Raw genomic sequence first — 25,570 nt, 5'->3', positions numbered from 1 at the left:
CCCTTGTGATATCCTGAGTTCACATCCTGAAAAATTTCCCCGTTTCATTTTCCAAACAGCCTTTATACCAAAACTTAACTTAGGGGAAATACATTAGCATTCTGTCTTCTAGGTAATCAGGTGAATGGCTTTTCGTCATGTCCACAGCTACCTGTCTGCTCTGTATGCTAGCTGTCACGTAGGCTTGAATCAGCATCTCCATCAGGCATCCTTCAAATTACAAAGAAAGGAGCAACAACATCCTGACCCCTTGTTAGGGCAGTGACAGCCTGTCTGCAGGGCTACGTGACCACCTCAGGTGTGGTATATGGCTTGATGGCTTGGCTGCTATGCCGTATAGAAGTATGGGCCTACACAGCACCCATACGAAGCGGTTCACAACTGCCTAATCTCCAGCTCCAGGGGCCCTTATGCCCTCTCCTGGCCTCATCAGGCACTTTCACATAAGGGGTAAAGACACACACATACGTACACTTGAATACAAATAAATCCTTAAAAATTATATTCTTAGTTGGTTCATAAGCTAATAGGATTTCCTAAGGCTTCTTCATAAATCCTTAGTTTCGGTTAACCTCCATTTGGCCTCTCCTTTCCCTTATTCAAGTCCCATCCCAGATAGACCCTTTAGCTCCCATATTCTCTCCCCGTTCTTTCATGTCACATATGTCCTACTATCCTCTCCCAGTACAATGTTTTTAAAGAGAGCATACAGAGTTGAATACAATAGAATATCATATATATATATATATGGTGTGGTGGCTTGCTTGCACATTTAATCCTCGCACTTGGAAGCAGAGGCAGATGGATCTCTGTGAGTTCAAGTTTGAGGCCAGTCTGGTCTATGTGGTGAGTTCCAGACTGACCCGGGTTATACAGTAAGACCCTATCTCACAAAGAGAAGACAAGGTACACAGCACAGAGGTAAACCCAAACGGTGAAAGAGAATGTTAACAACGGCTGTCGCAAAGTACTGTGGGATCGTGGGTTATTACAATTTCATTAACCAGAACATTCTGTATTTTCTAATAGTCTAATCCAATATGTGTTGCTTTAATAATTGTTTTGATAATTTAGTGTTAGGAAAAATGAGAATACTTATATGTTTAACAAGCTTTAATAAAAAACTGATGTTTTTATTTGTAGTAGACTTTTGTTATGTTTTATTACTTATTACTATTATTTTATCCTGCATGAGTGTGCATGTGTGCATGCATGCATCTGCCTCAGCACACATGGAGAAAATCCACTGGGAAGGATCTGGGCATTGAACCCCGTTTTGCCAAGCTTTCACAGAAAGTGCCTTTTCCCACTGAGCCCCCTCACTGGCCGTGAATCTTTGTTTTTATTTAAAAATATTGCAAAACTGCCGGGCGGTGGTGGCGCACGCCTTTAATCCCAGCACTTGGGAGGCAGAGGCAGGCGGATCTCTGTGAGTTCGAGGCCAGCCTGGTCTACAAGAGCTAGTTCCAGGACATGCTCCAAAGCTACAGAGAAACGCTGTCTTGAAAAACCAAAAAAGAGAAAGAGGAAAAGAAAAAAGAAAAGAAAAACCAAAAAAAAAAAAAAAAGGAAAAAAGGAGAACCTACCACAGAAAAGTTGCTGTTTTTGCTTACTGCTATTCCAAAGTTAATCAAGAAGTAGAAATATTTGGAAATGAACACAATCAGCCAAATATTAGAAGGCAGAAATACTGTTGCCCCAAGTAAAAGACCAGCTTGGTCTTTGTAGCACATTCTAGCCCAGAGAGGGTCATATACCAAGACCCTGTCTTAAGCAAACAAACAAGTAAATAAACAATGCACGCAGTGGCCTGCAGAGGATGGACTCTCTGCTCTGTCCTGCCTAGCTCGGGGATGGGAACTGATGCATGCGGGCGTCAGATCTAAGTACACTGGCCTGTGGCTCACAGAGGTAACGAGGGTAAAAAACAACGACAAGCCTTGGTGTGTGAGGAGCAAGGAGAGGCTGGAAGGTGACCCATGGGAAAGGAGGAGGACGAGGAGGAAGGGAGATTTTCACAAGGCTCTGGCAGAGTCTTTGGTTGGTCTCTCCTTGGCCCTGGAGAGCAAAACTTGGGTTATAGGCTGAAGCTTCATTAGATTTAGCTCCATGCAAAGAACATGCAAAAAACAAACATCACTTGGTGCAGGCTGCACGAGCACCTCCAGACAAAGCTCTGCAAGGCCTGCACCAAGTGACACAGAGGAGAAGGGAAGGATAGAGGAGAATACAGAGCGAGGCAACACAGAAGAAGAGAACAGAAGAAAGAGAGAGAGGTAGAGGTGCAAGAAAGGAAGATGAGGAATAAGATGGGAAAAAAGTCGTTTTTGGAGTTCTGGGTAAATCAGGTAAACCAGGATCTCCCTTGCATTTCCATCTTCGTTAGCGATATCCCGAAACACCAGCAGATGGGGATATTGACCTAAAAAAGGAGAAATTTGCAGCCCCTCCCCCATTCAAAATTTCCTTTGCTTAAAAAACACACCAAAAGAGAATTCCAGGTATCTCTGACTCTCCAGACTAAATTTAAGAAGTAAAGATTCTTATGGTAAATTTTGTGCACTTTTAGTAATTCATGCTTTTAACTCAAAAGAGGCCACTGTGAATTTTTGACCTTTTTCCGTAAGGCTCCCAGAATCCCGTCCCATGTTGGTTATTTAATGCATGTAAATGTATATGTTGTCTATGTATTTTGAGTCACTGTTAACTAGTTGAGCAGCATTGAGGTACACTACAATTCTGACCCAGCTCCCCATCCGTAGAACTTCTTATGCGGGACGAAACATCTATCTTTTGGATTCTTGCTGGTGGGAATTCTGGGGATCTTTACTTTTGGTGATTATGTCCTGTTGGCAAGGAGGTTCCTTAAAAGGGACTCACTTTAGTGACAGAGCTCCCACTCCAACCGTACCCACGTTACTTGCTGATTTCTGGTCAGAAGATCTGATCGGGCCCCCAGGTAATGATGTTGCTGTTTCTACAGACAATGGTACTTTGAGTAGCACGGCTATAGTGTCCTTACACTATAGAGGGGTCAAGACACTTACTTTGAGAACTATATTTTATTTCTTATACTGTGGTCGTCTTTGACACCTCTTAACCTCGATATAACTGTTCATTTTCACTGAACCAGTGCACATTGACATAGTATCTATTATGTATAAGACCTATGCAAACTGGTTTCAAGAGCATCACTAACTATCTCTGAGATGCACTCCCTGTCCTAGACTCCAAGGATTAGTAACGATACTGACCTATTACCTACCTTTTTACTCATTTGTTCAATATTTGTTTTACATTTATTTACTTATTGTTAGTGTGCACAGGTGTTCGCTACTGTGTAAGTTGCATCAATAGTACTAATTATATAATTAATAAGTAGTAACCCACCAAGTGGGTCCTAGGAAGACCACCAGGCTTTAACCACTGAGCTATCTTGGCAGCTCTCTCATCCAACATTCAAAGGGGCTTTGGCCTGGGCCTATGCTCCTCCTTCCCCTTGCTATGATAGTTCCCCACGAGGAAAAAGAGTTGTTGAATTTGTTCATCTCTCTCTCCCTCCTACTCCACTTCAGAAGCTTAGAAGCTTTTGTCGGAATGACCCGAGTTCTCCTTGTCTCTCCTTATGATATATCCTCCCGGAGTTGGTTAGAACAAAGAGCATTAACATCTGCCAGAGGAGGTATCGTGGTGGGAGATGTATAGGGCTTGCTCTCCAAGTGTGTGAATGGGAAAGTCTGTCGAGCAGCGGCTGTCCCCCACTGCCACATCTGCTTGGTGCTCTAGGACTTCATGTCTGCGAATTCTAAGTTTCAACTTGGTCTTTTCAGGTCTTGGGGAGGTATTTTTGTGGAGGGGAAGAAAGACAGTCCTCTACCTAAATGATGCTAAGTTGGAAGCAGCTCCACGCCAAACCTAGGCTGAAGAGGCTGTGTTCCGCATTTGGCTAGCGGTGATACTAATTTAGGGCGCATGCCGGAGCATTCTGCCACTTTCGAGCTGCACCTCGCAGAGACCCTCCTACCAGGGGGCGTGGCCACTGTGGGAGGAGCCAAGAGTGGTCTGGGACGAAACTCCAGTGCGCGAGGGGCGTGGTCTCGCGACTTGCATGTTTTGGGCGGGGCCGCGAGATCCACTTCCGGTGTGTGCGTCCGCGTGTGAACCGGCGAGCTCATGGCTTCCCTGGAGTCTTCCAGGCTGGACGGCCAGACTGGAGACATGGAGACAGAGGTGCCACAGTGTGCAAGGTGGCTGTACTGTGGGGAGCCTGACGACAGGCAGAAAGCTGTGCTGGGTAAAGACTGCGAGACCCGTGCGGACTCCCGCGTAGCCCTACAATCCCCTTCTGTCTGGGCTCTACGGTAGCCCTCCTGCCCACTTCCTGGAGCGGGACAGAGCCCCCGCTATCCTCCCGTTCCTCTGTCATGACTTCACATCTATGCAAGGACACTTCTCAGGGCACTGCCCAGATCTCTCATTCGCTCTTTTCCCCCCTCCGCGGAGCAGAGTTCCCTCTCTCCTGCCAGTTAATGCCATTCCCTCAGTCATTTTGTGATAACTTCTGCCCAGAGGCCACCCCCTATCTCCCTCTTTACTACTGGACCAGGACTTCCTTCAGTCCCCCTAAAAGTCGGACAGAAGCTCCCTTGCCTTCGCCACGGGTTCCCAGCCACAATGCAGTTCTTCCCCCACTACTCCCTGCTGGTCCTGTTCTTATCTCATTCTTGGGTTACATTTACAGTTCAGTTCTCCAATGGGAAGCTGCAGAATCCAGGCAACATGCGCTTCACCTTATACAACAGCAACGACGTGGTAAACCCGAGGCTGAGAAATCAGCGGATCCTGGTAAGTGCAGAGTTCAGGTTGTCTGAACTCTGCAAGGCTCTGCAGGCCTCTGAAGACCCTTGGTGGGGGCTGATATGGGAGGGCCCAAGGGGAGAGAAGGAGGAGTAGCAAACGGGACTGTGGCTGTGCTGAGTGAAAGATTTGGGTGAAACGAGGACTTTTCACATATTTGGGTTTCATTTCTTTTTTTCTTTTCTTTTTTTTTTTTTTTTTTTGATTTTTCGAGACAGGGTTTCACCGTAGCTTTTTGGTTCCTGTCCTGGAACTATCTCTCTATCTCTTCTAGACCAGGCTGGCCTCGAACTCACAGAGATCCGCCTGCCTCTGCCTCCCGAGTGCTGGGATTAAAGGCGTGCGCCACCACTGCTCAGCCTGGGTTTCATTTCTTTGGGGACAGGATTTCTCAGTGTAGCTCTGGCTATCCTAGAACTCACTGTGTAGAACTTACTGAATATTCCCTGTGTCCCTGTGACTCAGGAGACTAAGGGAGCTCCTGAGTCAGATTTGACAACATTCTTCCGGAGCTCAGTGACGGCACTCTCTGATGGCCATGGGTGTGTTTCGTTTTTCTTTATGCACCATGTCTGTGTAGCTAGCTGGTGGAGGCCAGAAAGGGGCACTGGATCCCCTAGAACTGGAGTTACAGATGGTAGCTAGCCACCTTGTGGGTGCTGGGCGTCAAATGCTGGCCCTCTGGAAGAGCAGCGGGTGCCCTCCACCCCAGAGCCTTTGTCTAGTTTCCAGCTTGAGCACTGTTGATGTTTTGAACGGGGGTGATTCTTTGTTGTGGGTGGGAGACCTGTGCCTCACAGGATGCTTCTTGTTTGTTTGTTTTTTGTTTTTCAAGACAGTGTTTCTTGCCGGGCAGTGGTGGCGCACGCCTTTAATCCCAGCACTTGGGAGGCAGAGGCAGGCGGAGCTCTGTGAGTTCGAGGCCAGTCTGGTCTACGAGAGCTAGTTCCAGGACAGGCTCCAAACCTACAGAGAAACCTTGTCTCAAAAAAACAAAAACAAACAAATGAAAGACAGGGTTTCTCTGTGGTAGCCCTAGCTGTCCTGGAACTTATTCTGTAGACCAGGCTGGCTTTGAACAAAAGAGATCTGCCTGCCTCTGCCCCCTGAGTGCTGGAATTAAAGGTGTGTACCGCCACCCAGTTCCACAGAGTGCTTAATAGCATTTCTGACCTCTCCCCAATAGGTGCAGGGTTAAGAATGCCTACTTTCAAATTCTCTGGGTAGTACAGGCGGACAGCAGAAAAAGCTCAGGGTTTAGGACCTAGGGAGCTCAGTAGGTTAAGAAGTCTCTACTTGTCTGAATGCCTTCCTGGGAAAGGTACATCAGAGTTGAGCTCTGGAAGATTGGGGAACAGGTAGAAGCTGAGGTTTGGTATCCAAAGTGACAAGGGGAAAAAAGAACTTGTCTGATTGGGAAGTCAGCCAGCCATTTCCAGTGCCTGGGGTGTAGGAAGAGCTGGGTCTAGGAAGAGCTGACATTGGAAAGGTTGGTGAAGATCTAGGGCTTGTGCAAGCCAATGACCCACAGAATCATTGTACCCGGGAGTGCTGAAAGACCAAGACCTCACTGTCTGGTTCTCCGTGCAGTCACTCAAGAACTTTTATTTTTCTCTCTTTAAATTTTTTTATCTGGGGGCTGGAGAGATGGCTTAGCAGTTAAGAGTACCGACTGCTCTTCCAGAGGACCCAGGTTCAATTCCCAGCACTCACATGGCAGCTCACAGCTGTAACTCCAGTTTCAGGGGACCCTTACACAGACATACATGCAGGCAAAACACTAATGCTCATAAAATAAAAAATAGAAATGTTTTTATCTTTATTCTCGCTGCCTTCTGCCCACTGTCTTTCCCCACATTCCCTATTCCCCTCTTGTTAGTCCCCTGCCTCCCTCTCAAACCTCACTTTCGTGACATCCATACTAAGCTGGAGAGACGGCTCAGTGGTTAAGAGCACTTACTGCTTTTCTGGAGGACCTGGGTTCAGTTTCTTATACCAACATAGAGGCAACAACTGTAATTCCACCAGATCCCACACCCTCTGCTGGCTTCTGCCAACACTGCATACAGGCAAAACACTCTAAAACACATGAATATCTCATTACATACATATTATATTACCCGCTGTTCCCCCTTCTTTTGCTACTCTTTTTCTCATGGTTCCTTTCTACTGTCATGTCCTGAATGAACAAGCACACACACTGCTCTTTTACCATGTGGATTCTGGGGCTCTAACTCTGGTTGTCATCTAAACCACAAACGCTTTATCCACGGAGCCCATGTGCAACCTTACAGCTGTTCTCATTGGTGTCTCTGATGGGTAAGGGTCTTGAGCACTTCTCATATATTTTGGGCAGTTTGTGTCACTTCTTTAAGAGCTGTCTACTAAGCCGGGCGATGGTGGCGCACGCCTTTAATCCCAGCACTCGGGAGGCAGAGGCAGGCGGATCTCTGTGAGTTCGAGACCAGCCTGGTCTACAGAGCTAGTTCCAGGACAGGTTCCAAAGCCACAGAGAAACCCTGTTTCGAAAAACCAAAAAAAAAAAAAAAAAAAAAAAAAGAGCTGTCTACTCAGCTCATCAGCCCTCTTCTTGACTAGATTAGTTGAGTTTTTTTTTAATTTTTACAGTTCTTTGTATATTCTAAATATTAATCCCTTGTTGGATGAATATTATTATACTTGGCAGTGATTTAGCCCCTTCTGTATGCTCTTTACTTTAGGTAATATTTTGCTCTGAAAAGGCTTTTTAATTTCATGCAATCCCAGGTGCCACTTCCCCCAAGAACTATACCTACCACCTCAAAGCTTTCTTAAGGTATTTGGGGTTCCCTTTCCAAAGTTTTCTTGCCTTTCCCCCAGAGACACCCTAGGTTCCTGTAGATGTGATGGGACTAGATTTCCTCCTGGAGGGTGTCTAGGGCTGGCACAGTTTGGTCCTGGATTCAAAGGCTTCTGTGCATATCAGAGTCCATGCTCAGTGCCCCTCAATGCTGATCGTCGATGGAACACTCTTTGTTTTTCAGGCAGCTGAAACAGACAGGCTCTCCTATGTTGGAAACAATTTTGGGACTGGCGCCCTCAAATGTAACACTCTTTGCAGGTACTGGGCAATGGGGCAGTGACAGGGGGCTAGAAGGGTTTAGTGCGACAGTGACACCACCTTCAGTCTTTATTTCGGAGGTAGTTGGGGGATCGGCGGGTTCACTAAGACCCTGTGTCTAGTGATATTTCATTTGTATTTTAATAAATAAAACTTGCCTGAAGGTCAGAAAAGTAAAACAGCCAGCCACCGACTCTTACCTCTACTTCAGTCTGAAATGGTGATCCCGCCTCCAGGGATCCCAGAATGAGACTGTGTGAGAGCTGTCTCCTCCCTTATATTCCTCTCTAGGACTGTGATTAAAGGTGTGCACCACTACTGCTATCTAAATGTGATTGCTCATCAGAACCATCTGGTGGCATTTTCAGTCCTCAGCCATTCTGTGTGTCCTCCTTCTTCATCCCTACTGCTCCCTCTCTGCGGGGATTGTTACCTGTGAGCAAGCGGACGCCTTCCTCCGGCAGAAAAAAGCTAGGGATCTGTAAATAGGAAAGAGGGTTGTGTGGATAATAACCCGTGCATAACTACTACCGTGTCATTCTGTTTTTACCCAGACACTTTGTGGGGATTCTGAATAAGACCTCCGGCCAGATGGAGGTGTATGATGCCGAGCTGTTCAACATGCAGCCGCTGTTTGCCGGTAGGTTCCGGAAATGAAGACTCAGTTAAAGGCCACATCGTTTGGGTTTGTTGGATTAGTTCATTTTTGTTTCCTAAGAGGCATTTGTGATTTTCTCTAAATGGCTTCCCCCCCATACACCTTTCTGAGACAAGGCCTCATGTAGTCCAGGCTGCCCTTGAATTTGCCGGGCAGCTGAGGATGACCTTGGACTAATAGTCCTCCTGCCACCACGCGTGCTTACATGGTGAAGGGGCGTGGCCTCAGAACGTGATGTCTGCCGGCAAACACAGCTCACCCTTAGCCATATGGGACGCCTTCTTGCCAAGTGTTTTCTTTTTTTTATTTGAAAAGTTTTATATATATATATATATATATATATATATATATATATATATATATATACACACACATATATATATACACACACACACATATATATATTTTAATGAATCATTTATTGACCCCTTACTATGCTTGAAGTACTAAGCTAAGGACAGGCAAGATCCAATCTCTCCAGCGTTTACAGATGTTGTCTCAGAAAGCAGCCTTCAGAGCAGGAGTAGTCGTCAGTGCAGGTGTCTCATGGGGCTTTCTTTCCCACCACAGGCTCTTCTTAATCCTTCATGTGTGGGAGCACAGGCGTTCATGCCACAGCACACGTAAGAGGTCAGAGCAGAACCTCTGCTGTCTGACTACCTGTTTGAGAAACTGTGTCTGTTGGCTCTGAGTAGGCCGGCAGCTGCCCCTTGACCGTATGGGGTTCTCGTCTCTGCTTCCCATCTTACTGTGGCCGCACTGGGATTCCAGATGTGTGCTACTGTGCCCAGCTTCCCAGGTCCTCATGTTTGGGTAGCAAGCTCTCTGCACACTGAGCCATCCTCTAGACTTTCTAAATTCCAATGGAAATTTTAAAATTTTATTACACTTATTTATTGGATATATATATATGTGTGTGTATGATATATACGTATATATGTATGTGTGTATGATATATATGTATGTATATCACAGTGCATGTGTGGTGGTCACCCACCAATTCAAGCAAGTTGATTTTCTCCCTCTAGAATGTGGATCCAGGCACATGTGAACAACATGTGACTCAGGTCATCAGACTTGGTAACAGGCACCTGCTGGCCCTCTACCAGCCTGCTGAGGTGGAATTGTTTAAATTCCTTTTAAAAAAGATTTATTTTGTGAGTGTGGTTCTATTGTGTGTATGGTTCTGCATGTGTGTCTGTGTACCACATGCATCACATGCATGCATTGCTTGCTGAGGCCAGAAGAGGGAGTTGGATCCCTTGGAGTTATACATGGTTGTTAGCCATCATGTGGATGCTGGGAACTGAACTTAGGTCCTCTTACAAGAGCAGCCAATGCCCTTACCTGGGGAGTCATCTCTTCAGACTCTGAGGTTGTTTAATTCTTTATGAGATACATTTGTGTTACATGTTGATAGTTTATAAGTACTGGCTTGTTCTGGCTCGCCCATGCACTCTAGGTTTTTGGGTTTTGTTTTGTTTTTTGTTTGTTTTTGAGACAGGGTTTCTCTGTAGTTTTGGAGCCTGTCCTGGAACTAGCTCTTGTAGACCAGGCTGGTCTCAAACTCACAGAGATCCACCTACCTCTCAAGTGCCGGGATTAAAGGTGTACGCCACCACTGCCCAGCAACGCTAGTTTTTGGGTCCTTGCTGTGTGCTTGTCACTATTCTGAACACCTTTCTTTCACAAGAACCACAGAATTACTTCATAGGTACTACTGTTCTTTTTCTTCCTTTCCTCCTTTCTTTTTTCGAGACAACTCTCTGTGTAGGTCTGGCTGTCCTGGGACTCGCTCTGTCCAGCCTGGCCTTGAACTCACAGACATCTGGCTGCCTTTGCCTCCCGAGTGCTGGGATTGAAGGCAGGTGCCACCACCACCTGGATTTATCCTTTTCTTTCTTTCTTTCTTTCTTTCTTTCTTTCTTTCTTTCTTTCTTTTTCTTTCTTTCTTTCTTTTTCTTTTTTGTGCGTGTGTTATTCCTTTTTTTAGCAGCACTGAGATGTGGCTGACTGAGGTGACCTGTTGCTGAGCTAACCCAAGCTTGTGTTCTTGCCCTTCGGATTGTACTGCTCATTATTTGAGTATATTGTGGGAAGTTGGACAGTGACATGTGAAAATTCCCAGTATTTTTACACCCGCCTTTAGGTCTTTGACAAGAAAAGCACATCTACTTATGGGAAGAGCCAAGGACTTGGTTTCTGTTCCCTCTGATGTGGCCTGGCTTGGGAAAGTGCCTGGGCCAGTCACTGTGTCTGCAGGCCTCATTTTTCCTTGTTTCTGATCTAAGAGGTTGCGGCAGAGGACAGCCATTCTTACTTATTTACTGAGGAACACAGCCAGTATTCAGTGTACATTGATGTTAGGGAAGTCTCGGAATAAGGAACTCGGTTTTTCTTAGATTCATATTAAATAAACACTAAGTACTATTAATTTTTTTTTTGTTGTTTTGTTTTGTTTTTTTTGTTTTTTTTGAGACAGGGTTTCTCTGTGGCTTTGGAGCCTGTCCTGGAACTAGCTCTGTAGACCAGGCTGGTCTCGAACTCACATAGATCCGCCTGCCTCTGCCTCCCGAGTGCTGGGATTAAAGGCGTGTGCCACCATCGCCCGGCTTGTACTATTAATATTTTTAAGACCTTGCAGGGCTGAGCACAGTGGCTGCACTGCATGTGAACATGCACGCTTATGGGGTTAAGACCCGGGTATCAGCTGAACTCAAACTTAAAATCGTCATGGGCAGCATAGTGAGCGCCTTCCCCCCATTAAAAATATAGTAAAAGACTCATTGGTGAGCCTCACAGTGAGCTTTCTTCCTGTTCTGTGTTTCTGTAGAAGATGCTATTGAGCATGAGTCCCTGCTGGACAATCAGACCAAGACTTTCAGGGAAAAGGTGAGTGACAGTTAAGGATGCTCCTTCAAGGCCTGGTTTCCCTGTCAGTGTAACAGCCCCCCTGAATGTGGGCCCCCCTGGCTGCTCCATCTCAATTGGTCTTTGGTTCTCCGCCTGGTTGCTACCTGCAGAGGCCTTCTGGTCTCCCAGGGAGCAGGCTTGCTGCTGCCTTGGCCAGGTGAACACAGCCAGTGTCGGAATTTGCACCCTGTTCTCTGGGATGATGGAGGTGTAGCAGAAAGCTTCTTAGGTTTTGGTCCACACTGTGGAAAATGTTGACCTGGAGATGCATATCAACAAAGAAAGTTCTTTGAGCTTCTGGATGTAAAGAATTCTTAGTGAAGTCGTCTCGCCCGTGGGTGGCAGACTGAACTTTCAGTGCTGCCTGGGCCACAGCAAAGAGAAGACCACTCTGGTTCACTTGGGGAGAGGGAGTGGTTTATTAACAGTGTCTGCTACTGGAGCCGATGGCAGATGGGTGGGCTGTGTGCCACAGGTTTCCCAACCCTGATTCCAGTCAAGTCTTTCTGTACTGATGAAAACTAACTATGGATTTGTAGCTGGGAGTCAGTACGGCAAACCCAGTCCTATGTGGACAGGTATGAGAAAGGACCCAGCCTGAATGACAGGTGAGGTAATCCTGGCTCAGGGACCCCACAGCTTGCTTGTGATTACACACGAAACAGCTGTGCTGCCCAGCCTGTCCTTGGTAACTGGGTTTGTTTCTTACACAGTTGGATTCTTGCATTGAAGCCTTTGGAAGCACCAAGCAGAAGCGGTCCCTGAACTCCAGGAGAATGAACAAAGTTGGCAGCGAATCTTTGAATCTCACAGTAACTAAAGCTGCAGAGAACATCATCGATACAAAGGGTGTGAACGGTAAGAGGCTGGAGCTTGGGGTAGAGTGTGCCCGCAAAGACGTCAGATGCCAGCGGGGAGCTCAAAGGCTGGATTCCTTCCTGGTGCATGGCCGCAGCCTCTCTGATGCTGTGTAGTGAATATTTACTAGTATATGTCTCTCTAACTCTGTTCTGAGTTACTTGAGGGCAAACACTATCCACCTTCTGCATGGCTGGGAAGTTCAGATCCTGGCAGGTGTTCAGATTTGAGTTTTGGACCGTGTGATCTCTACTGCATGGGGTTCATGGAGTGTTGGGAGCCTGTAGCCAGAGAGGGTGGCACTCACGTTAATTTTCCTCCACTGAAAGCTCTGGTCAGCGATGCCATGCAGGATGACTTGCAAGATGACTCTCTCTACCTTCCTCCCTGCTATGCTGATGCGACCAGGCCTGAAGACGTGTACAGATTTGAAGACAGTATCCTTGCAGTTTGAAAGGTGCCTGATTTGCAGGCTATCGTGTTGGTATACGTTGGCAGAGCCAGGCTGTGTAAGCGTACCCGTAGCCGTGGTCCTGCGACATTAATAAATGCAACATCCAACCCTTTTCCCACATCCCATTGCTGTTGGCAAAAGGTTTGTCAGTTTGTCAGTTTGGCTTCCTCATCAGCGGAAGGACCTCCTCCTGGGAATCAAACCCGTTGTTCAGTTAACAGGACAGATGGGCATAGCTTTGCGCTATGGGAGTCATTCTCCACAGACAGTCAGAATGTAACCTTTGTGTTGTGGGGGGTCATTCTCCACAGACAGTCAGAATATAACCTTTGAGTTGGCTGGCATCAAAGGCCAGAGCAGACATACTGAAAGAAGAGTGGGAACACAGAACTCGGCTGCTCAGGGGGTCTGGCTTGTTGGAGAATGCTAACAAAAGCTCCAGTAGTGAAGGGGTAATCCAGGTAGGAAGTGACCCCGAGGCTGGAGTCTGGGAATCGGGTCTCTGTGCTCCACCCTGCTTCCTCTGAGTTCCTTCTCTGTGGGCCTTAGCTTTCCTGCCTGGGAAATGAGGTCCCTTGAGATGACTTAGGTGTCCATTTTGGTCAGTCATGTTCTTGACCTGCAACCATTTCTGTCCCCGGCTGAGTACGATGCTCTTGAGAGCCCTTCCGAAGCCTTCAGAAATGTTACATCAGAAGACATACTGAAGATGATTGAAGAGAACAGGTATTCGTGGGCACGTGGGGCATCGTGAGGCATGATGGGAAACGGAGTCTGACATAAAGCAAGACCTTGATAATACCGCTCAGAAAGTAGCAGCTCAGGGAGTCTGTGGGGAGGTGTCTGCTCAGCTGCGGCGCAAGGAGCAAGCTTTGACACCAGGCGTTCAGGAGCTGTGGGTAGATCCAAGGAAGAGGATTGGTTTATGCGTGTAGCACCTATAGCTGGAGAGATGGTGGCAGGGTCTTATAATCTGCGACCCAGGACCAAAGCCAGCCCCATGTCCTGCTGTTGTTGATGCTAATTGTCGCTGGCAGTGGCCAAAGGCTGGCATGGATGCAACCAGAGTGATGGCTGTCTGTGACAGTATGCTTGCCAACTTCTAGAATTAAATATGCACATTTTAAATATTATATATTTAGTTTAAATAACAGATTAACCCTCTTAAAACAACTTTTTTTTTAAAAAAAAAGATGATGGTTAGTTTATGTCTTAGTTCTGAGCCTTTCTTTCTAATTATTCCTTTCTTCTTTTTTATAAGATTATGTGTGTATAACATGGGTAGGGGTCCAGTAGAAAATGTCATTGGATCAGGTGTGAGTGCTAAGAAACGAACAAGGCCCTCTGCAAGAGCAATGCTGTCTAACTGCTCAGCCATCTCTCTAGTCCTACTTGTCTTCGTTTTTTTCTTAGAGTTTGTGTGTCTGTGATTGTGTGTCTGTGTGTGTGTGATTGTGCTTGTGTGGGTGCGTGTACATATGGAGGTCTGAGGTTGATCATCTTCGGAATTGTCCTCTGTTGTTTTTCTACCTTGTTCAATGACGTGGAGTCTGTCAATCAAGCCCTGTGTGCCCTGCTAGGATTAGCCTCCCCAGCCAACCCGCCCAGAGTGGATGGAGTGTGTGGGGACCATGTGCTGGTGATGCCTCCTGACCGCCTGTTTCCCTCCCTTGTTTTAGCCACTGTTCCTTCATCATAGAAATGCTGAAGTCTTTGCCATCAGATGAGCAGAGTCGAGACCGGCAAGCCCGAAGCATCTGGTTTCTAGATGCCCTCATCAGATTTCGAGCTCAGAAAGTGATAAAGGGAAAAAGTAAGCCCCCCGCAGGCACTTTATCCTGTTATCTCCAGTGGTTGCTTGTCTGTAGTTCTCACGTCACCCCCGTGGATGTCTGTCTGTCCAGGCCCTCTCCATGCAGCCTGCCCTTCCTGCTGGTCCCACTGCCTGCTGAGCCTCGCAGGGCTCTCTTCTCTGTATTTCTTTCATTTGCTCTGGAAACGGGGACAGGGTGGATGGGGCTTTCAGAGAGCACTTGCCCTGCTTGTTCTGCCCGGTAAAACACAGTATCCAGGTCAAATGAGAGGAATAACCTACGGGAGGCTATTAGAATAAACATCAGTTACAGGAGGAGGAGAAATCGGCTTTGCTTGTGAAGAAGCTTGGGGCAGGTGGTTTTGCTTTTTAAGACAGTCTCATTACACAGTCCTGGTTGGCTTGGAACTCACAGAGATTCATGTGTCTCTCCCTTCCGAGTGCTGGGATTAAAGGTGTGCACGGCTATGCTTGCCTTTTTTTTTCTTTTTGTGGTGTGTGGGAGGATGTGGTGACAGTGTGTTTCACACTGAGTGAGGCAGTTTGTGATGTTCCACCTGCTTCTAAGACCATACGTGGCGGTCACACACTCATGCCCACCCCAAGCTGAAAAGCCAGCAGGAGACCCCTGGGGTTTGCAGCACAAGGCGTGTCTGTTCAGTCTTCTTGTGGAGAGCACCAAGAATGGAGATGTGCCTGCCTGCTTAACTGTCAAGTTTCGTGTTCCCGTCTCTCGTGCCTTCCACCCTCAATTTACTTAGTTATGGGTAGTTGTGGGGGGTGCGTGCCCAGGGTTCCTATGGTCAGAGGACAGCTTTGAAATCTCTATATATCCATGTGAATCCTTGGTGGCATATCTTGACCCACTGGGCCATCTCACCGGCTCCATCTGCAGTCTGCTTTATTTTCCAGTATCTTATTGTGTGTGCCTAGTCCTCCTCAGTCTGTTTTAGCTGTTCACACCCCTTCACAACACCTCCTGTGTGTGTCTGACTTTATAGTGGCTGCTTTGGATCTTAGGCCCCTGTTCCTCTTATCACGTGGTTCTGGTCATTACAGCCCCCACCTACCCACTTACAGATGTACAACCTGTGGACTTTCCAGGAAAATGATCCAATGCAACTCTGTGTTCTAGGTGCCCTGGGACCTGGAATCCCCCACATCATCAACACGAAGCTGCTGAAGCACTTCACCTGCCTGACTTACAACAATGGCAGGTCAGGGGCTGTTTCTGTGGAAAGGAACACAGGTGGGGGTGGCAGGGAAGTGTGGGGACTCAGGTGCAATTCCATGTCCAGAGATCCAGTGCCAAAGAGTCACTGCCGTGTGGCGGTCTTCTGGGGACACCATACACTGTCCCTCTTGGAGTGTTCATTTGTCTTTGGCTGTGGGGCACCCTGCAGTGCCGGGCTTTCTGATGATCAGTGCTGCAGGAAAGGACAGGTACACAGTGACTTAGAAGACAAAACTGCAGTGCATCCAGGCCTTGTTTGCCGCTGTTTGATGGGGCTGTGCTCCCTGCTCCTGCTGTGTTTGGAAAGAGGCAGCACTGAGGCTGGGTGGTTTTTCCTGTGGCCTGCTGAGCAGACAGTCACAGGCTCCTACAGAGGTTTCATGTGTACATTGCTACCAGCCACCTGGGAAACGTGGGCGGGGCTTTCTCTGTCTCTGAGAGGAAACATGGGTTGACTTACTGTCCACTGTGAGACTTGGGCAACTTGGAAGGAATAGGCTGTGTGGCTTTGCCCCGCTGCCCCCCAAACTGGGACCACTGACTATAGAGGGTAAGGCTCTGGTGTTCTTACTTAGTTAGAACTTGGGGTTTAACTTCATTTCTTCTCCATTGCCACTGACTGCAGTTTACGGAACTTAATTTCAAATTCAATGAAGGCCAAGATCACTGCGTATGCAATCATCCTCGCCTTGCACATAAGTAATTTCCAGATCGACCTGACAGTACTGCAGGGGGACCTGAAACTCAGTGAGAAAAGGTGAGCACGGCAGCGTGAGGCTGGTCCCTGCGGCCGCCCGGGTGGATTCCTCCTGCCCATGAGGCCTTGCTGAAGGGGGTAAAGGGGTGGGGTGTCTCACGGAAAAATCTTGGGACCAGAAGACAATCTTCTGTGAATGAATGATTGGTAGGCGAGAAACTCTGAGTGCCTTCTCATTGCAAGGCTTGATATTGAGTTCATTTATAGTCCTTCACTTATTTCCCAAAAATATTAAGACTCTGAGGTCTGGAAAGGCAATAACTTTCTCAAAATCTCACTCCCCAAAAGGGTGCCTGGGCCTTAGGCCTGAGCCTCCCACAGCTTTCTGTTCTGAATGACCCTGTGTGCCCTACATCGCTGTGACTAGGGAGGGATCCTCCGTGGATCTAGAGGTGAAGCAAGGGTGGAAACAGAACCCAGTTTTATGGTCTGGAGCATAGTGTGCTCTTCACTCCTGTCAGACATGATGGCGCACACAGGGCTCCTCCTGATTTGTTCCATTTCTTCCTTAGGATGATTGAGATAGCAAAAGCCATGAGGCTGAAGATCTCCAAAAGAAAGGTGACCCTGGCAGACGGCAGGGAAGAGGACCACAGACTGGGCACTCTGTCTCTCCCACTGCCTCCAGCCCTGACCTCAGACCGCCAGTCAAAGCGGAAGAAGATGAATTAGATCTTTTCCAGATGGCTCGCTCTGGCCATGTCACAGCCACTTCTGTCCAGTCCCACTTTTACTTTTTGAAAAAGGAAGCAGACTGGATGTTGTGGTACTTTCCTATAACCCAAGTACTCAGGAGACTGAGGCAGGACAATTGTGGATCCTGGGCCTGTCTGGGACTCTACTGTGCTCCACCACCCCAAGGCCTTACTTTAGCACGGTTATCATGCCTGAGCCAGCATCCCAGCTGTGCCTCTCATGCAGCGATTAAAGGATGGCCTAGGTTTGACTTCGTCTCCCTCCTTTACTGTGGTTAGAAATGGCAGATGTTTCTCCCAGTGGGTGTTTCTCCTGCAGGGTTTGGGAGGGTCAGGCTGAAATCTGAGCCTAAAGAAAGGATGACGGTTTAAAAGGAGGACCTAGACGAACGCAGCAGGTGGAGGAGGGTCGGCAGTGGGATCTAAATGAACAGCCTGCTACAGCACAGCGGAGCCCAATCAGGAATGATAACCACAGCTTTCTGTCCTCGTGGACGCCATGCAGAGGGGCATGGTTGGCGATGAATACACGTGGAAAGCATGGACCATCATCATGAGGGCCTCACTTGGTTTTGGATTCAGGCCTTGACAGACCTGCTGTTGTGATAAAGTTCCTGGGGTCTGGGGAGGGGAGCTGTGCTAGAGGCTTGAGTCTTTTTAGACCGTATCAAATTGGTCTTGTGGCCATGATTCTGCAGGTGAGTTTAAGACAGGCTGATAGGAAGCCTGTCATGGGTTCACATGGTGAGGGGAAAACCAGCACAGGCAAGTTGTCCTGTCTCCACTGTGGGCTGTGGTGCTCATACACCCGCAGCAACAGAAGTTACAACAAAAACGGGGCTGGAGAGAGCTCAGCAGTTAAAAGTCCCACAAACACCTAAGTTCCAACCCGACACCCATATGCCCAACACCGGGAAGCAGAGACAGGAAATCCATTGCCTTCCTAGCTGCTGGCCTCACTGAAAAGCACGAGTTCCCAGAGTACCTTGCCTCAAAGGGAAAGGCAGAGAGTAAGAGGACACACGGTACTCTGACCCCACACACAGGAAATCAGTCCTCTGTAGGAAACAGACTGCTCCACTGGATGAAAGAGATGCATAAAACAGCTCATGGCAACGCAGTCTGGGCTGGGAATGGTGGCAACATTTGGGAGGAAGCTTCAGCTAATCCGGGACAGCTTGAAAAACAAGGCAGTTGGTTAAGAAGCCCACAAGGGAAGTCAGGAGAGGGAGCTGACCCTGAACACCCCTTATCAGAAGAAAGTTCAGAAGATGGGTTTGCCTTAGCTCGGGTGGGCTGCTTTTAAGACTAATAAAACTGACACAAGTATTTATTTACCACTAGGTCAGGAGATGGCTTAGTGTTCAGTAAAGGCACTTGCTGCCAAGCCAGATGACCCGAGTTCAGTCCCTGGAACCCACCTGGGAGAAGCAAGAAGCAGAGAACCAACTTCCCCAAAGTTGTCCTCTGACCTCCACATGTGTGCTGCGACACAGGCTCACATAGAAACATACAAGAGATGTGAAAACGAAGTTCTAACACCGAGCTCATGAGCTGAGTGGGTACATGCTGAGGGAGAACCCAATCCAGGGAGACATGCTCATGTATCTGAAGCCCCTTGGCGCACCGGATGACCTGCATGGAGGCATTGTCAGTGGTTATCTCCAGACAGGCCCCTGGGCAGGACTCTGGATGGTACGGAGGCCCTGAAGCATAGCCCTGCAGCCTTGAATTCTGAGCTGTGGTGGGAGCAAACTGGTACAACAAGAGCTTTGATTGTGCGGTCTCAGTGGCACCTGCAGGGAAGCCTTCCGGTCACTTGGAACTGCAGCAAATGTGTGGGCCCAGTTAAGACCCGGAAGTCCCTCCTTTAAAATATATAGAACTTTATTTTGGTTATTGAGATTTTCGTAAGTACTTGATTCACAGAAAAGTCATTTCTTACAAAATACCTAAGGCAGCGTTTTATACAGCGACTTTCATTGGGGCCACCAGACAAGTGCATGGGCAGTACTGCAGATGGGAAAGACAGGGTTCCTGTTCCCAGAGTGCTTAGGGAGAAGTCAGAGCTCCCCTTCCCACCCACCCAAAAGCAGCACCTAGGGCTCCACAGAACCAGCATGGGATCTGGCCCAGTGTAGGACAGTAACCCCAAAGGCTGGTGAGGGCCCTGCAGTAAAGGCCAAGTGGGAAAGGGGGTCATCAAGGCAGAGCTGGCCCTGCATGCAGTCCCCTTCCACAGTGGGGTACAAGCCCACCTGGCTCTCAAAGCTTGTCACATTCACAGTACAGTCTAGGGAAGCCCTTTGGGAGTGGGCCTTCCCATCACTTAGGCCACTAACTCAACTCTGGCTCTGGGCTGGGACTTAAGGACACAGAAGGGGCTCTACCTTCGGAGAGTTCACAGGTAAACAGGCAGGACAGGGTATGGACCCAGAGAGTTCCAAAGCAAGGCAGAAAGTGCTCAGTGCCCTGAGAGGGAGCGGGAGGGTGAGGCTGGGGTGGGGGACACTATCACCGGAGCAACGGGACAGTCACACGGAGATGGCAGTGTCTGAGCTAACCCTGGAGTGAGAGCTGGGGCCTGCACACAAGGAGATAGCTGGGAGGGCATGCCGGGAAGGAAAACAAGCTCAAGCCAAGGCACAGAGTGGGAGACACGGTAGGGTTGGTCAAGGCAGCTGGTCATCCATGAGGATACGGACACGCTGGAGGGCACCTCCACCTAGACAGGCTGGAGCTTGCAGGGGCAGAGTACGTGTCCACGCACAGCCCGAATCCTGTGGCAGGCACTGAGCTAATGCTGTGAACCTGGGGACTCCTTAGGGACAGTGGAGCTTCGTTCTTCTTCACACGGCCCAGCCCAGCACCTGCTTGCACACCTGAGGCAGCCACCTGCCCCTCTTATTTTAGCGTGTCCCCTCATCATTCCTGGGACAGCTTTTCAGGAGCACCTTCTTGCTCCCAGCCCCTTCCTTGCTCCCAGGGCCATGTGCCAGTCTAGAACTGTCTTTAATAAAAACAGTGCAGTCCCCAGAGGCAGCTGGGAGGCAGGTCCTGTCCCCTGAGGGACCAAGAGGGCAGCCCTGGAAAGGCAGCAGTTTCTCCCTCACCACAGTTACTTCCCTTGATCAGAAGGACTCTCTTCCCTGAGAAGAGTCTAGGTTTGGTCTGTGTAAAGTGAGGTTCTCTGTAGCGTGGAATAATTGACCTAAAATCTGCATGTGCTGTTTTAGCCTCCCTAGCTCTTCCTAACCTTTAAGTGCTGGAACACTCCCAATTGCTCTTACTTTTTCTGCTGGGGGAATGTTTCCAAGATCCTTCCTGATGAAGGCTGTGGAGTGAAGGGTTTAGAAGTACCTTGTTCTTAGTCCCCAGGAGGCCTAGGACCCTCTTTTCAGGAGTGGTGGTGTGTAGGATGGGGGTGGGGCTGGGAGTGTTCCCAGGCTTAACTTCCATCCCAAGAGTCTTAGCCTCTAGCTCTTCTGAGTGCTCACTGGGGCCTGGGGCTGAGGCAAGTCTTCTTGCTTACAGGATAGTACAGAAGATGCTGCGGTTGCTGTGGTAACCACCTTCCACACGGGCTGTGATCCTGGTCGCCATGGCTGTCACCTTCTGCCCACTGTGGGACCCAGAGGAGCCCCTGATGGAGTTTTCAAGGTGAGGCCGTGCTGGTGGATTCACCAGGCGCCAAGTGTCAGACCTGGAGGTGCAGAAGGAAAGCCAGTGAATACAGAGGCAGAGGATACGGGTGAACCCCTGGTCTCACCTTTGGCTCCAGTTCTCTGGGTCTCCGAGTTTAAATCTAGGTGTGGGTTTTATCTTCTAAGTCAGTGACTGCCCAATAAGGTGGAGTGAGAAACCAAGGGCCAGATCCCTGCTGCATTTCCGCATGGAACCTTGGTCACATTTCCTCTGAGGGCCTCAACTTTCCCCATCTTTCTGGATCTAGATGTGAACCAGTGGATTTTATCTCTACCCCCCCCCACACCATGCGCACACACACCAGCTTTGTGAGCACGAATGGTCTACAAGTCTTATTTATCATCACCCAAAACTAAAAACCACCGAAAAGCCCTTCAGGTGACGAGCAGGTAAAGGAGCTGCTGCACCAGTGCATGGAAACTACTTGATGCTGAAAAAGAACGCACGAAGCAGAGAGTGGTATGCTCCGGCTAACCCGGTCTACAGAGTTCCAGGACAGCCAGGGCTACACACTGAAACCCTGCCTCAATAAAACAAAGAGACAGAGAATGACTTCCAGGGGCTCTGACTTTCTTCTGACCTTTGCAGACACCAGGCTCATCATACATGATGCAGACATACATGCAATCCATGTGACAGTCATGTTACACATCAAATAAAAACCAACAACTAAAGCTAGAGCCAGCACAGGGACACTGACACACCCATGCCTGCTGCTGGACTGTGCACAGTCGCCAGCAAAGGAAACCAGCTGAGACACCCATCAATAGGTGAATGCAGCTATACCATTTACAGAAAATGGATGGAACGGGAGATAATGACACTGTGTGCAAGAAGCAGACTCAGACAAATACCACATTTTGTGCAGAATCTAGATTTAGATTTGTGTCTTTGTGTTTATGGTACTGTGAACACAGAAAAGAGACTACGATAACCTAGTCTTCACTGTAACATGACTAGATTACAAATTACTGTATAATGGGTTCTCTAAGGAACAGAACCGAACAGAATGTGTGTATGTATATACATACACATATATAGTGAATATGTATACATATTCATTTCCTCTGTGGCCTACCTATCTATCTATCTATCTATCTATCATCTATCTATCTATCATCTATCTATCTATCTATCTATCTATCTATCATCTATCTATCTATCTATCTATCATCTATCTATCTATCTATCATCTATCTATCTATCTATCATCTATCTATCTATCTATCTATCTATCTATCTATCATCTATCTATCTATCTATCATCTATCTATCTATCTATCTATCTATCATCTATCTATCTATCTATCTATCATCTATCTATCTATCTATCTATCTATCATCTATCTATCTATCATCTATCTATCATCTATCTATCTATCATCTATCTATCTATCTATCATCTATCTATCTATCATCTATCTATCTATCTATCTATCTATCTATCATCTATCTATCTATCTATCTATCATCTATCTATCTATCTATCCATCTATCATCTATCTATCTATCTATCTATCCATCTATCATATCTATTATCTATCTATCTATCATCTATCTATCTATCTATCATCATCTATCTATCTATCTATCTATCTATCATCTATCTATCATCTATCTATCTATCTATCTATCTATCCATCTATCATATCTATTATCTATCTATCTATCTATCATCTATCTATCTATCTATCTATCTATCTATCATCTATCTATCTATCTATCTATCTATCTATCTATCTATCATCTATCTATCATCTATCTATCACCTATCTAAAGGGAGTTTATTAGGCTGGCTTACAGACTGTGGTCCAGCTAGTCCAACAACAGCCATCTACTAACAGAAGGTCCAAGAATGCAGGAGTTGGTCAGTCCATGAGACTGGCTACCTCAGCTGGTCTTCAGTTTATGCTAGATCTCAAAGTAGTAGGTTGTAATGCCAGTGGAGGAATGAGCTTGCTAGGGACAGCAAGCAGGCAAAGAGCAAAAGCTTCCTCCTTCATGTCCTTATATAGACTGTCACCAGATTGGAATTATTTGCATTGGCAGAGAGGCTCATTTTAAGATCATTCCTAACATTATGGAGGTTTCCCACCCAGGGGGTCTGTTTTTCCCACGGCTCAGCACCACATGCTGGGAAAATGCCCTATGCTCCCTTTTGGAATGGTAATGTATGTCCTGTGTCATTATATGTTGGAAGTAGAATCATTTTGATTCTACAGGGGATTACAGTTAAGAGATTACATGAGTCTCAGAAGAGACTTGGGACTTTGAAAGACAGTTGAGACTGTTACACACTACGGGGACTTTTAAAGTTGGACATAATGGATTTCTGCATCATGATATGGTGAGAAGCCTAATGGGGCCAGGGAGTGGAATGTGGGGATTTGAAAGAAATGGCTCCCAAAGGCCCACAAGGAGTGGCACTGTTAGAAGGTGTGGCCTTGTTGGTAAAGTATGTCCCTAGGTGTGGGCTTTGAGGTTTCATATGCTCAAGCCAGGCCCAGTGTGTCTCACACTCTCTCCCTGCTGCCTTCACATCTGATGTAGAGCTCTCGGCTACCTCTCCAGCACGTCTGTCTGCGTGCTGCTGTGCTCCCCACCATTAGGACAATGAACTAAACATCTGTCCCTCTATAACAGTTGCACGGTCAGGGTGTCTCTGCACAGCAACAGAGACCCTAGGGCAGTTTATACTGCCTTGTTTTTACAGCTGTGCTGCGACTATGTGTGAGAACACCGAGGCGGGCCATCAGCAAAGGAACTGTGTTCTAACGAACTTACTGTCTAAAACACTCAGGGTCATTTATGAGGTTAAAATAATGACAGTTTTCCAGAGCCCACTCACAAACAGGTAGCAGAAGAGAATTAGTAACACTGCCAACCTCTGGATGCCATTCAGGCCTTGAGAACTAGGCAGCATTTGTCATTCAAACGCACCCAAATTATCTTAACACTGTTTTTTTTTTTTTTTTCAAGATATCCCAACTCGGGCTGACCTCATACTTGGTGATCCTCCTGAACCAGCCTCCCAGGGAGTAAAGGCATGAACCACATGCCAATGTTTTGTTTGTATTCCTTATCTTAGAGGGCTATGGTGACCAATTAATTGTCCAGAACAGAAAATTTCTGAAAAGAAGAATGGGGACTATTTTAGGAGAACAAGGGTGGCCAGCAAGAGGGGTGCAGCAAGAGTAAGGACAGGCAGTGGGAGAGCACTGTGCTAACGACACCTGTATGGAGATGCCATAACAAATCCCTGCTTTGTATGCTATCCTAAAAGGAGGAACGGAAAGAACGAGCAACTCACAGCAATGCACCAGGCCAACTACGCTGCATTTGGCTAACTGAAGGAACAGATTCAAGACAACATAGCCAGCATCTGCGTGGGTGCTGGAACCCAAGCTCAGGTCCCTGTGCTCACACAGCAAGTGTTCTACCCAGGGGCCATCTCCATAGCTCACTTACTTCTTCTTGAAGACCAGGAACTTATTGTTCTGCATGATGCATTCTCGGTTGTTAGTGATCTGCTGGAAGATGGTCTTGTTGGTCTTGCCCTGGAAGATGATGTTCTCCTGCACCAGGGCCTTAGCACGGCCCCGCACTGCAATGCCGTAGGCGCGGAAGGAGTGGATCCGGTTCTTCAGGACCTGGAAGAAGCAGCCACAGAGACTCACATACTGGAAGCTGGGCAGGTGAGTGACTGCTAGGAAACCATGGAGTCTAAGTGTGCTGGAGAGGTCAGACGGAGCAAGGGAAGCTCTGGGTGGGGCACAGAGGCCAGCCTGGTGGAGCCACTAGTGTCCTAGAGTTGATGGACAGGCGGTAGGAGGGCTGAGCTGGGGACAATTCTTCCGTCTGTATGCTGTGAATACCATTGGTTAATAAAGAAATTGTCTTGGGCCTGTCCAGGGAATAGAGCGAGGTGGGGAAAGCTAAACTGAATGAAGGAAGAAAGAGGGTGGAGTCAGAGAGAAGTCATGTAGCCCTGCCAGAGATAGACCTGTAACTTTAGCCGGTTAACCACAGCCACGTGATGATACATAGAGATGGGTTAAATTAATATGTAAGAACTAGCCAATAAGAAGCTGCACTAACGGGCCAAGCAATGATTTAAATAATATAGTTTCTGTGTGATTACTTTAGTTCTGGGCAGCTTACCTTAGTGTCAGACCTGGGCAGCAACTGCAGTCCACTGCCCCGGTTGCCAATGATGTCATTTTCCACAACAGCAGTACTGTCACCCTTGGTAATGATGCCGTGGCCTCTGTTGTCATAGATACCATTGCCCCGGAGCTCCACCTTGCACTGGGCTTCGACCTTGACCCCACTCTGGCGGTTGCAGGAGATGCTGTTGTTGGTCACCCGCGTGAGCTGGCTGCTCTGAACAATGGTGACACCTCTGTCCCCATTGGCATGGATCACATTGGTGACGACCTGCAGTGCCTCGCTGCTCTGGACAAAGAGTCCTGACGCTGCAGAGTGTGGGAGTGGGAAGAGCACAGGAGATCCTGGAGTCAGCTCT

The 25,570-nt window shown here is 47.7% G+C and overlaps 2 protein-coding genes across 2 annotated transcripts in view; one reads left to right on the top strand and one right to left on the bottom strand.

Moving 5' to 3' along the window:
- The first annotated feature begins 4,151 nt into the window (after positions 1-4,151).
- Positions 4,152-17,587, top strand: Polr1e (RNA polymerase I subunit E). Its single transcript, XM_057790809.1, has 12 exons — positions 4,152-4,295; positions 4,743-4,846; positions 7,882-7,958; positions 8,513-8,598; positions 11,450-11,508; positions 12,243-12,387; positions 12,717-12,824; positions 13,471-13,567; positions 14,521-14,654; positions 15,790-15,871; positions 16,514-16,645; positions 17,158-17,587. The coding sequence occupies exons 1-12, from the start codon at positions 4,175-4,177 to the stop codon at positions 17,315-17,317; spliced, it is 1,305 nt and encodes a 434-aa protein (XP_057646792.1). The 5' UTR covers positions 4,152-4,174; the 3' UTR covers positions 17,318-17,587.
- Positions 17,588-19,438: 1,851 nt separating this feature from the next.
- The window catches only part of Fbxo10 (F-box protein 10), a 37,537-nt gene continuing 31,405 nt past the window's right edge, over positions 19,439-25,570 (bottom strand). Inside the window, exons 9-11 of the mRNA XM_057790971.1 lie at positions 25,207-25,520; positions 24,514-24,695; positions 19,439-21,043 (exon numbers count right to left, since the gene is read on the bottom strand). Of these exons, the coding sequence (XP_057646954.1) occupies positions 20,869-21,043; positions 24,514-24,695; positions 25,207-25,520 (671 nt within the window). The 3' untranslated portion in view covers positions 19,439-20,868. The remainder of the gene's footprint in view (positions 21,044-24,513; positions 24,696-25,206; positions 25,521-25,570) is intronic.

This window comes from Chionomys nivalis, chromosome 16 (genome assembly GCF_950005125.1).
Source record: "Chionomys nivalis chromosome 16, mChiNiv1.1, whole genome shotgun sequence".
In the NCBI taxonomy this organism is placed as follows: Eukaryota; Metazoa; Chordata; class Mammalia; order Rodentia; family Cricetidae; genus Chionomys; species Chionomys nivalis.
The sequence above is the reverse complement of the archived record's forward strand: the minus strand, read 5'-3'. Positions and strand labels throughout refer to the sequence as shown.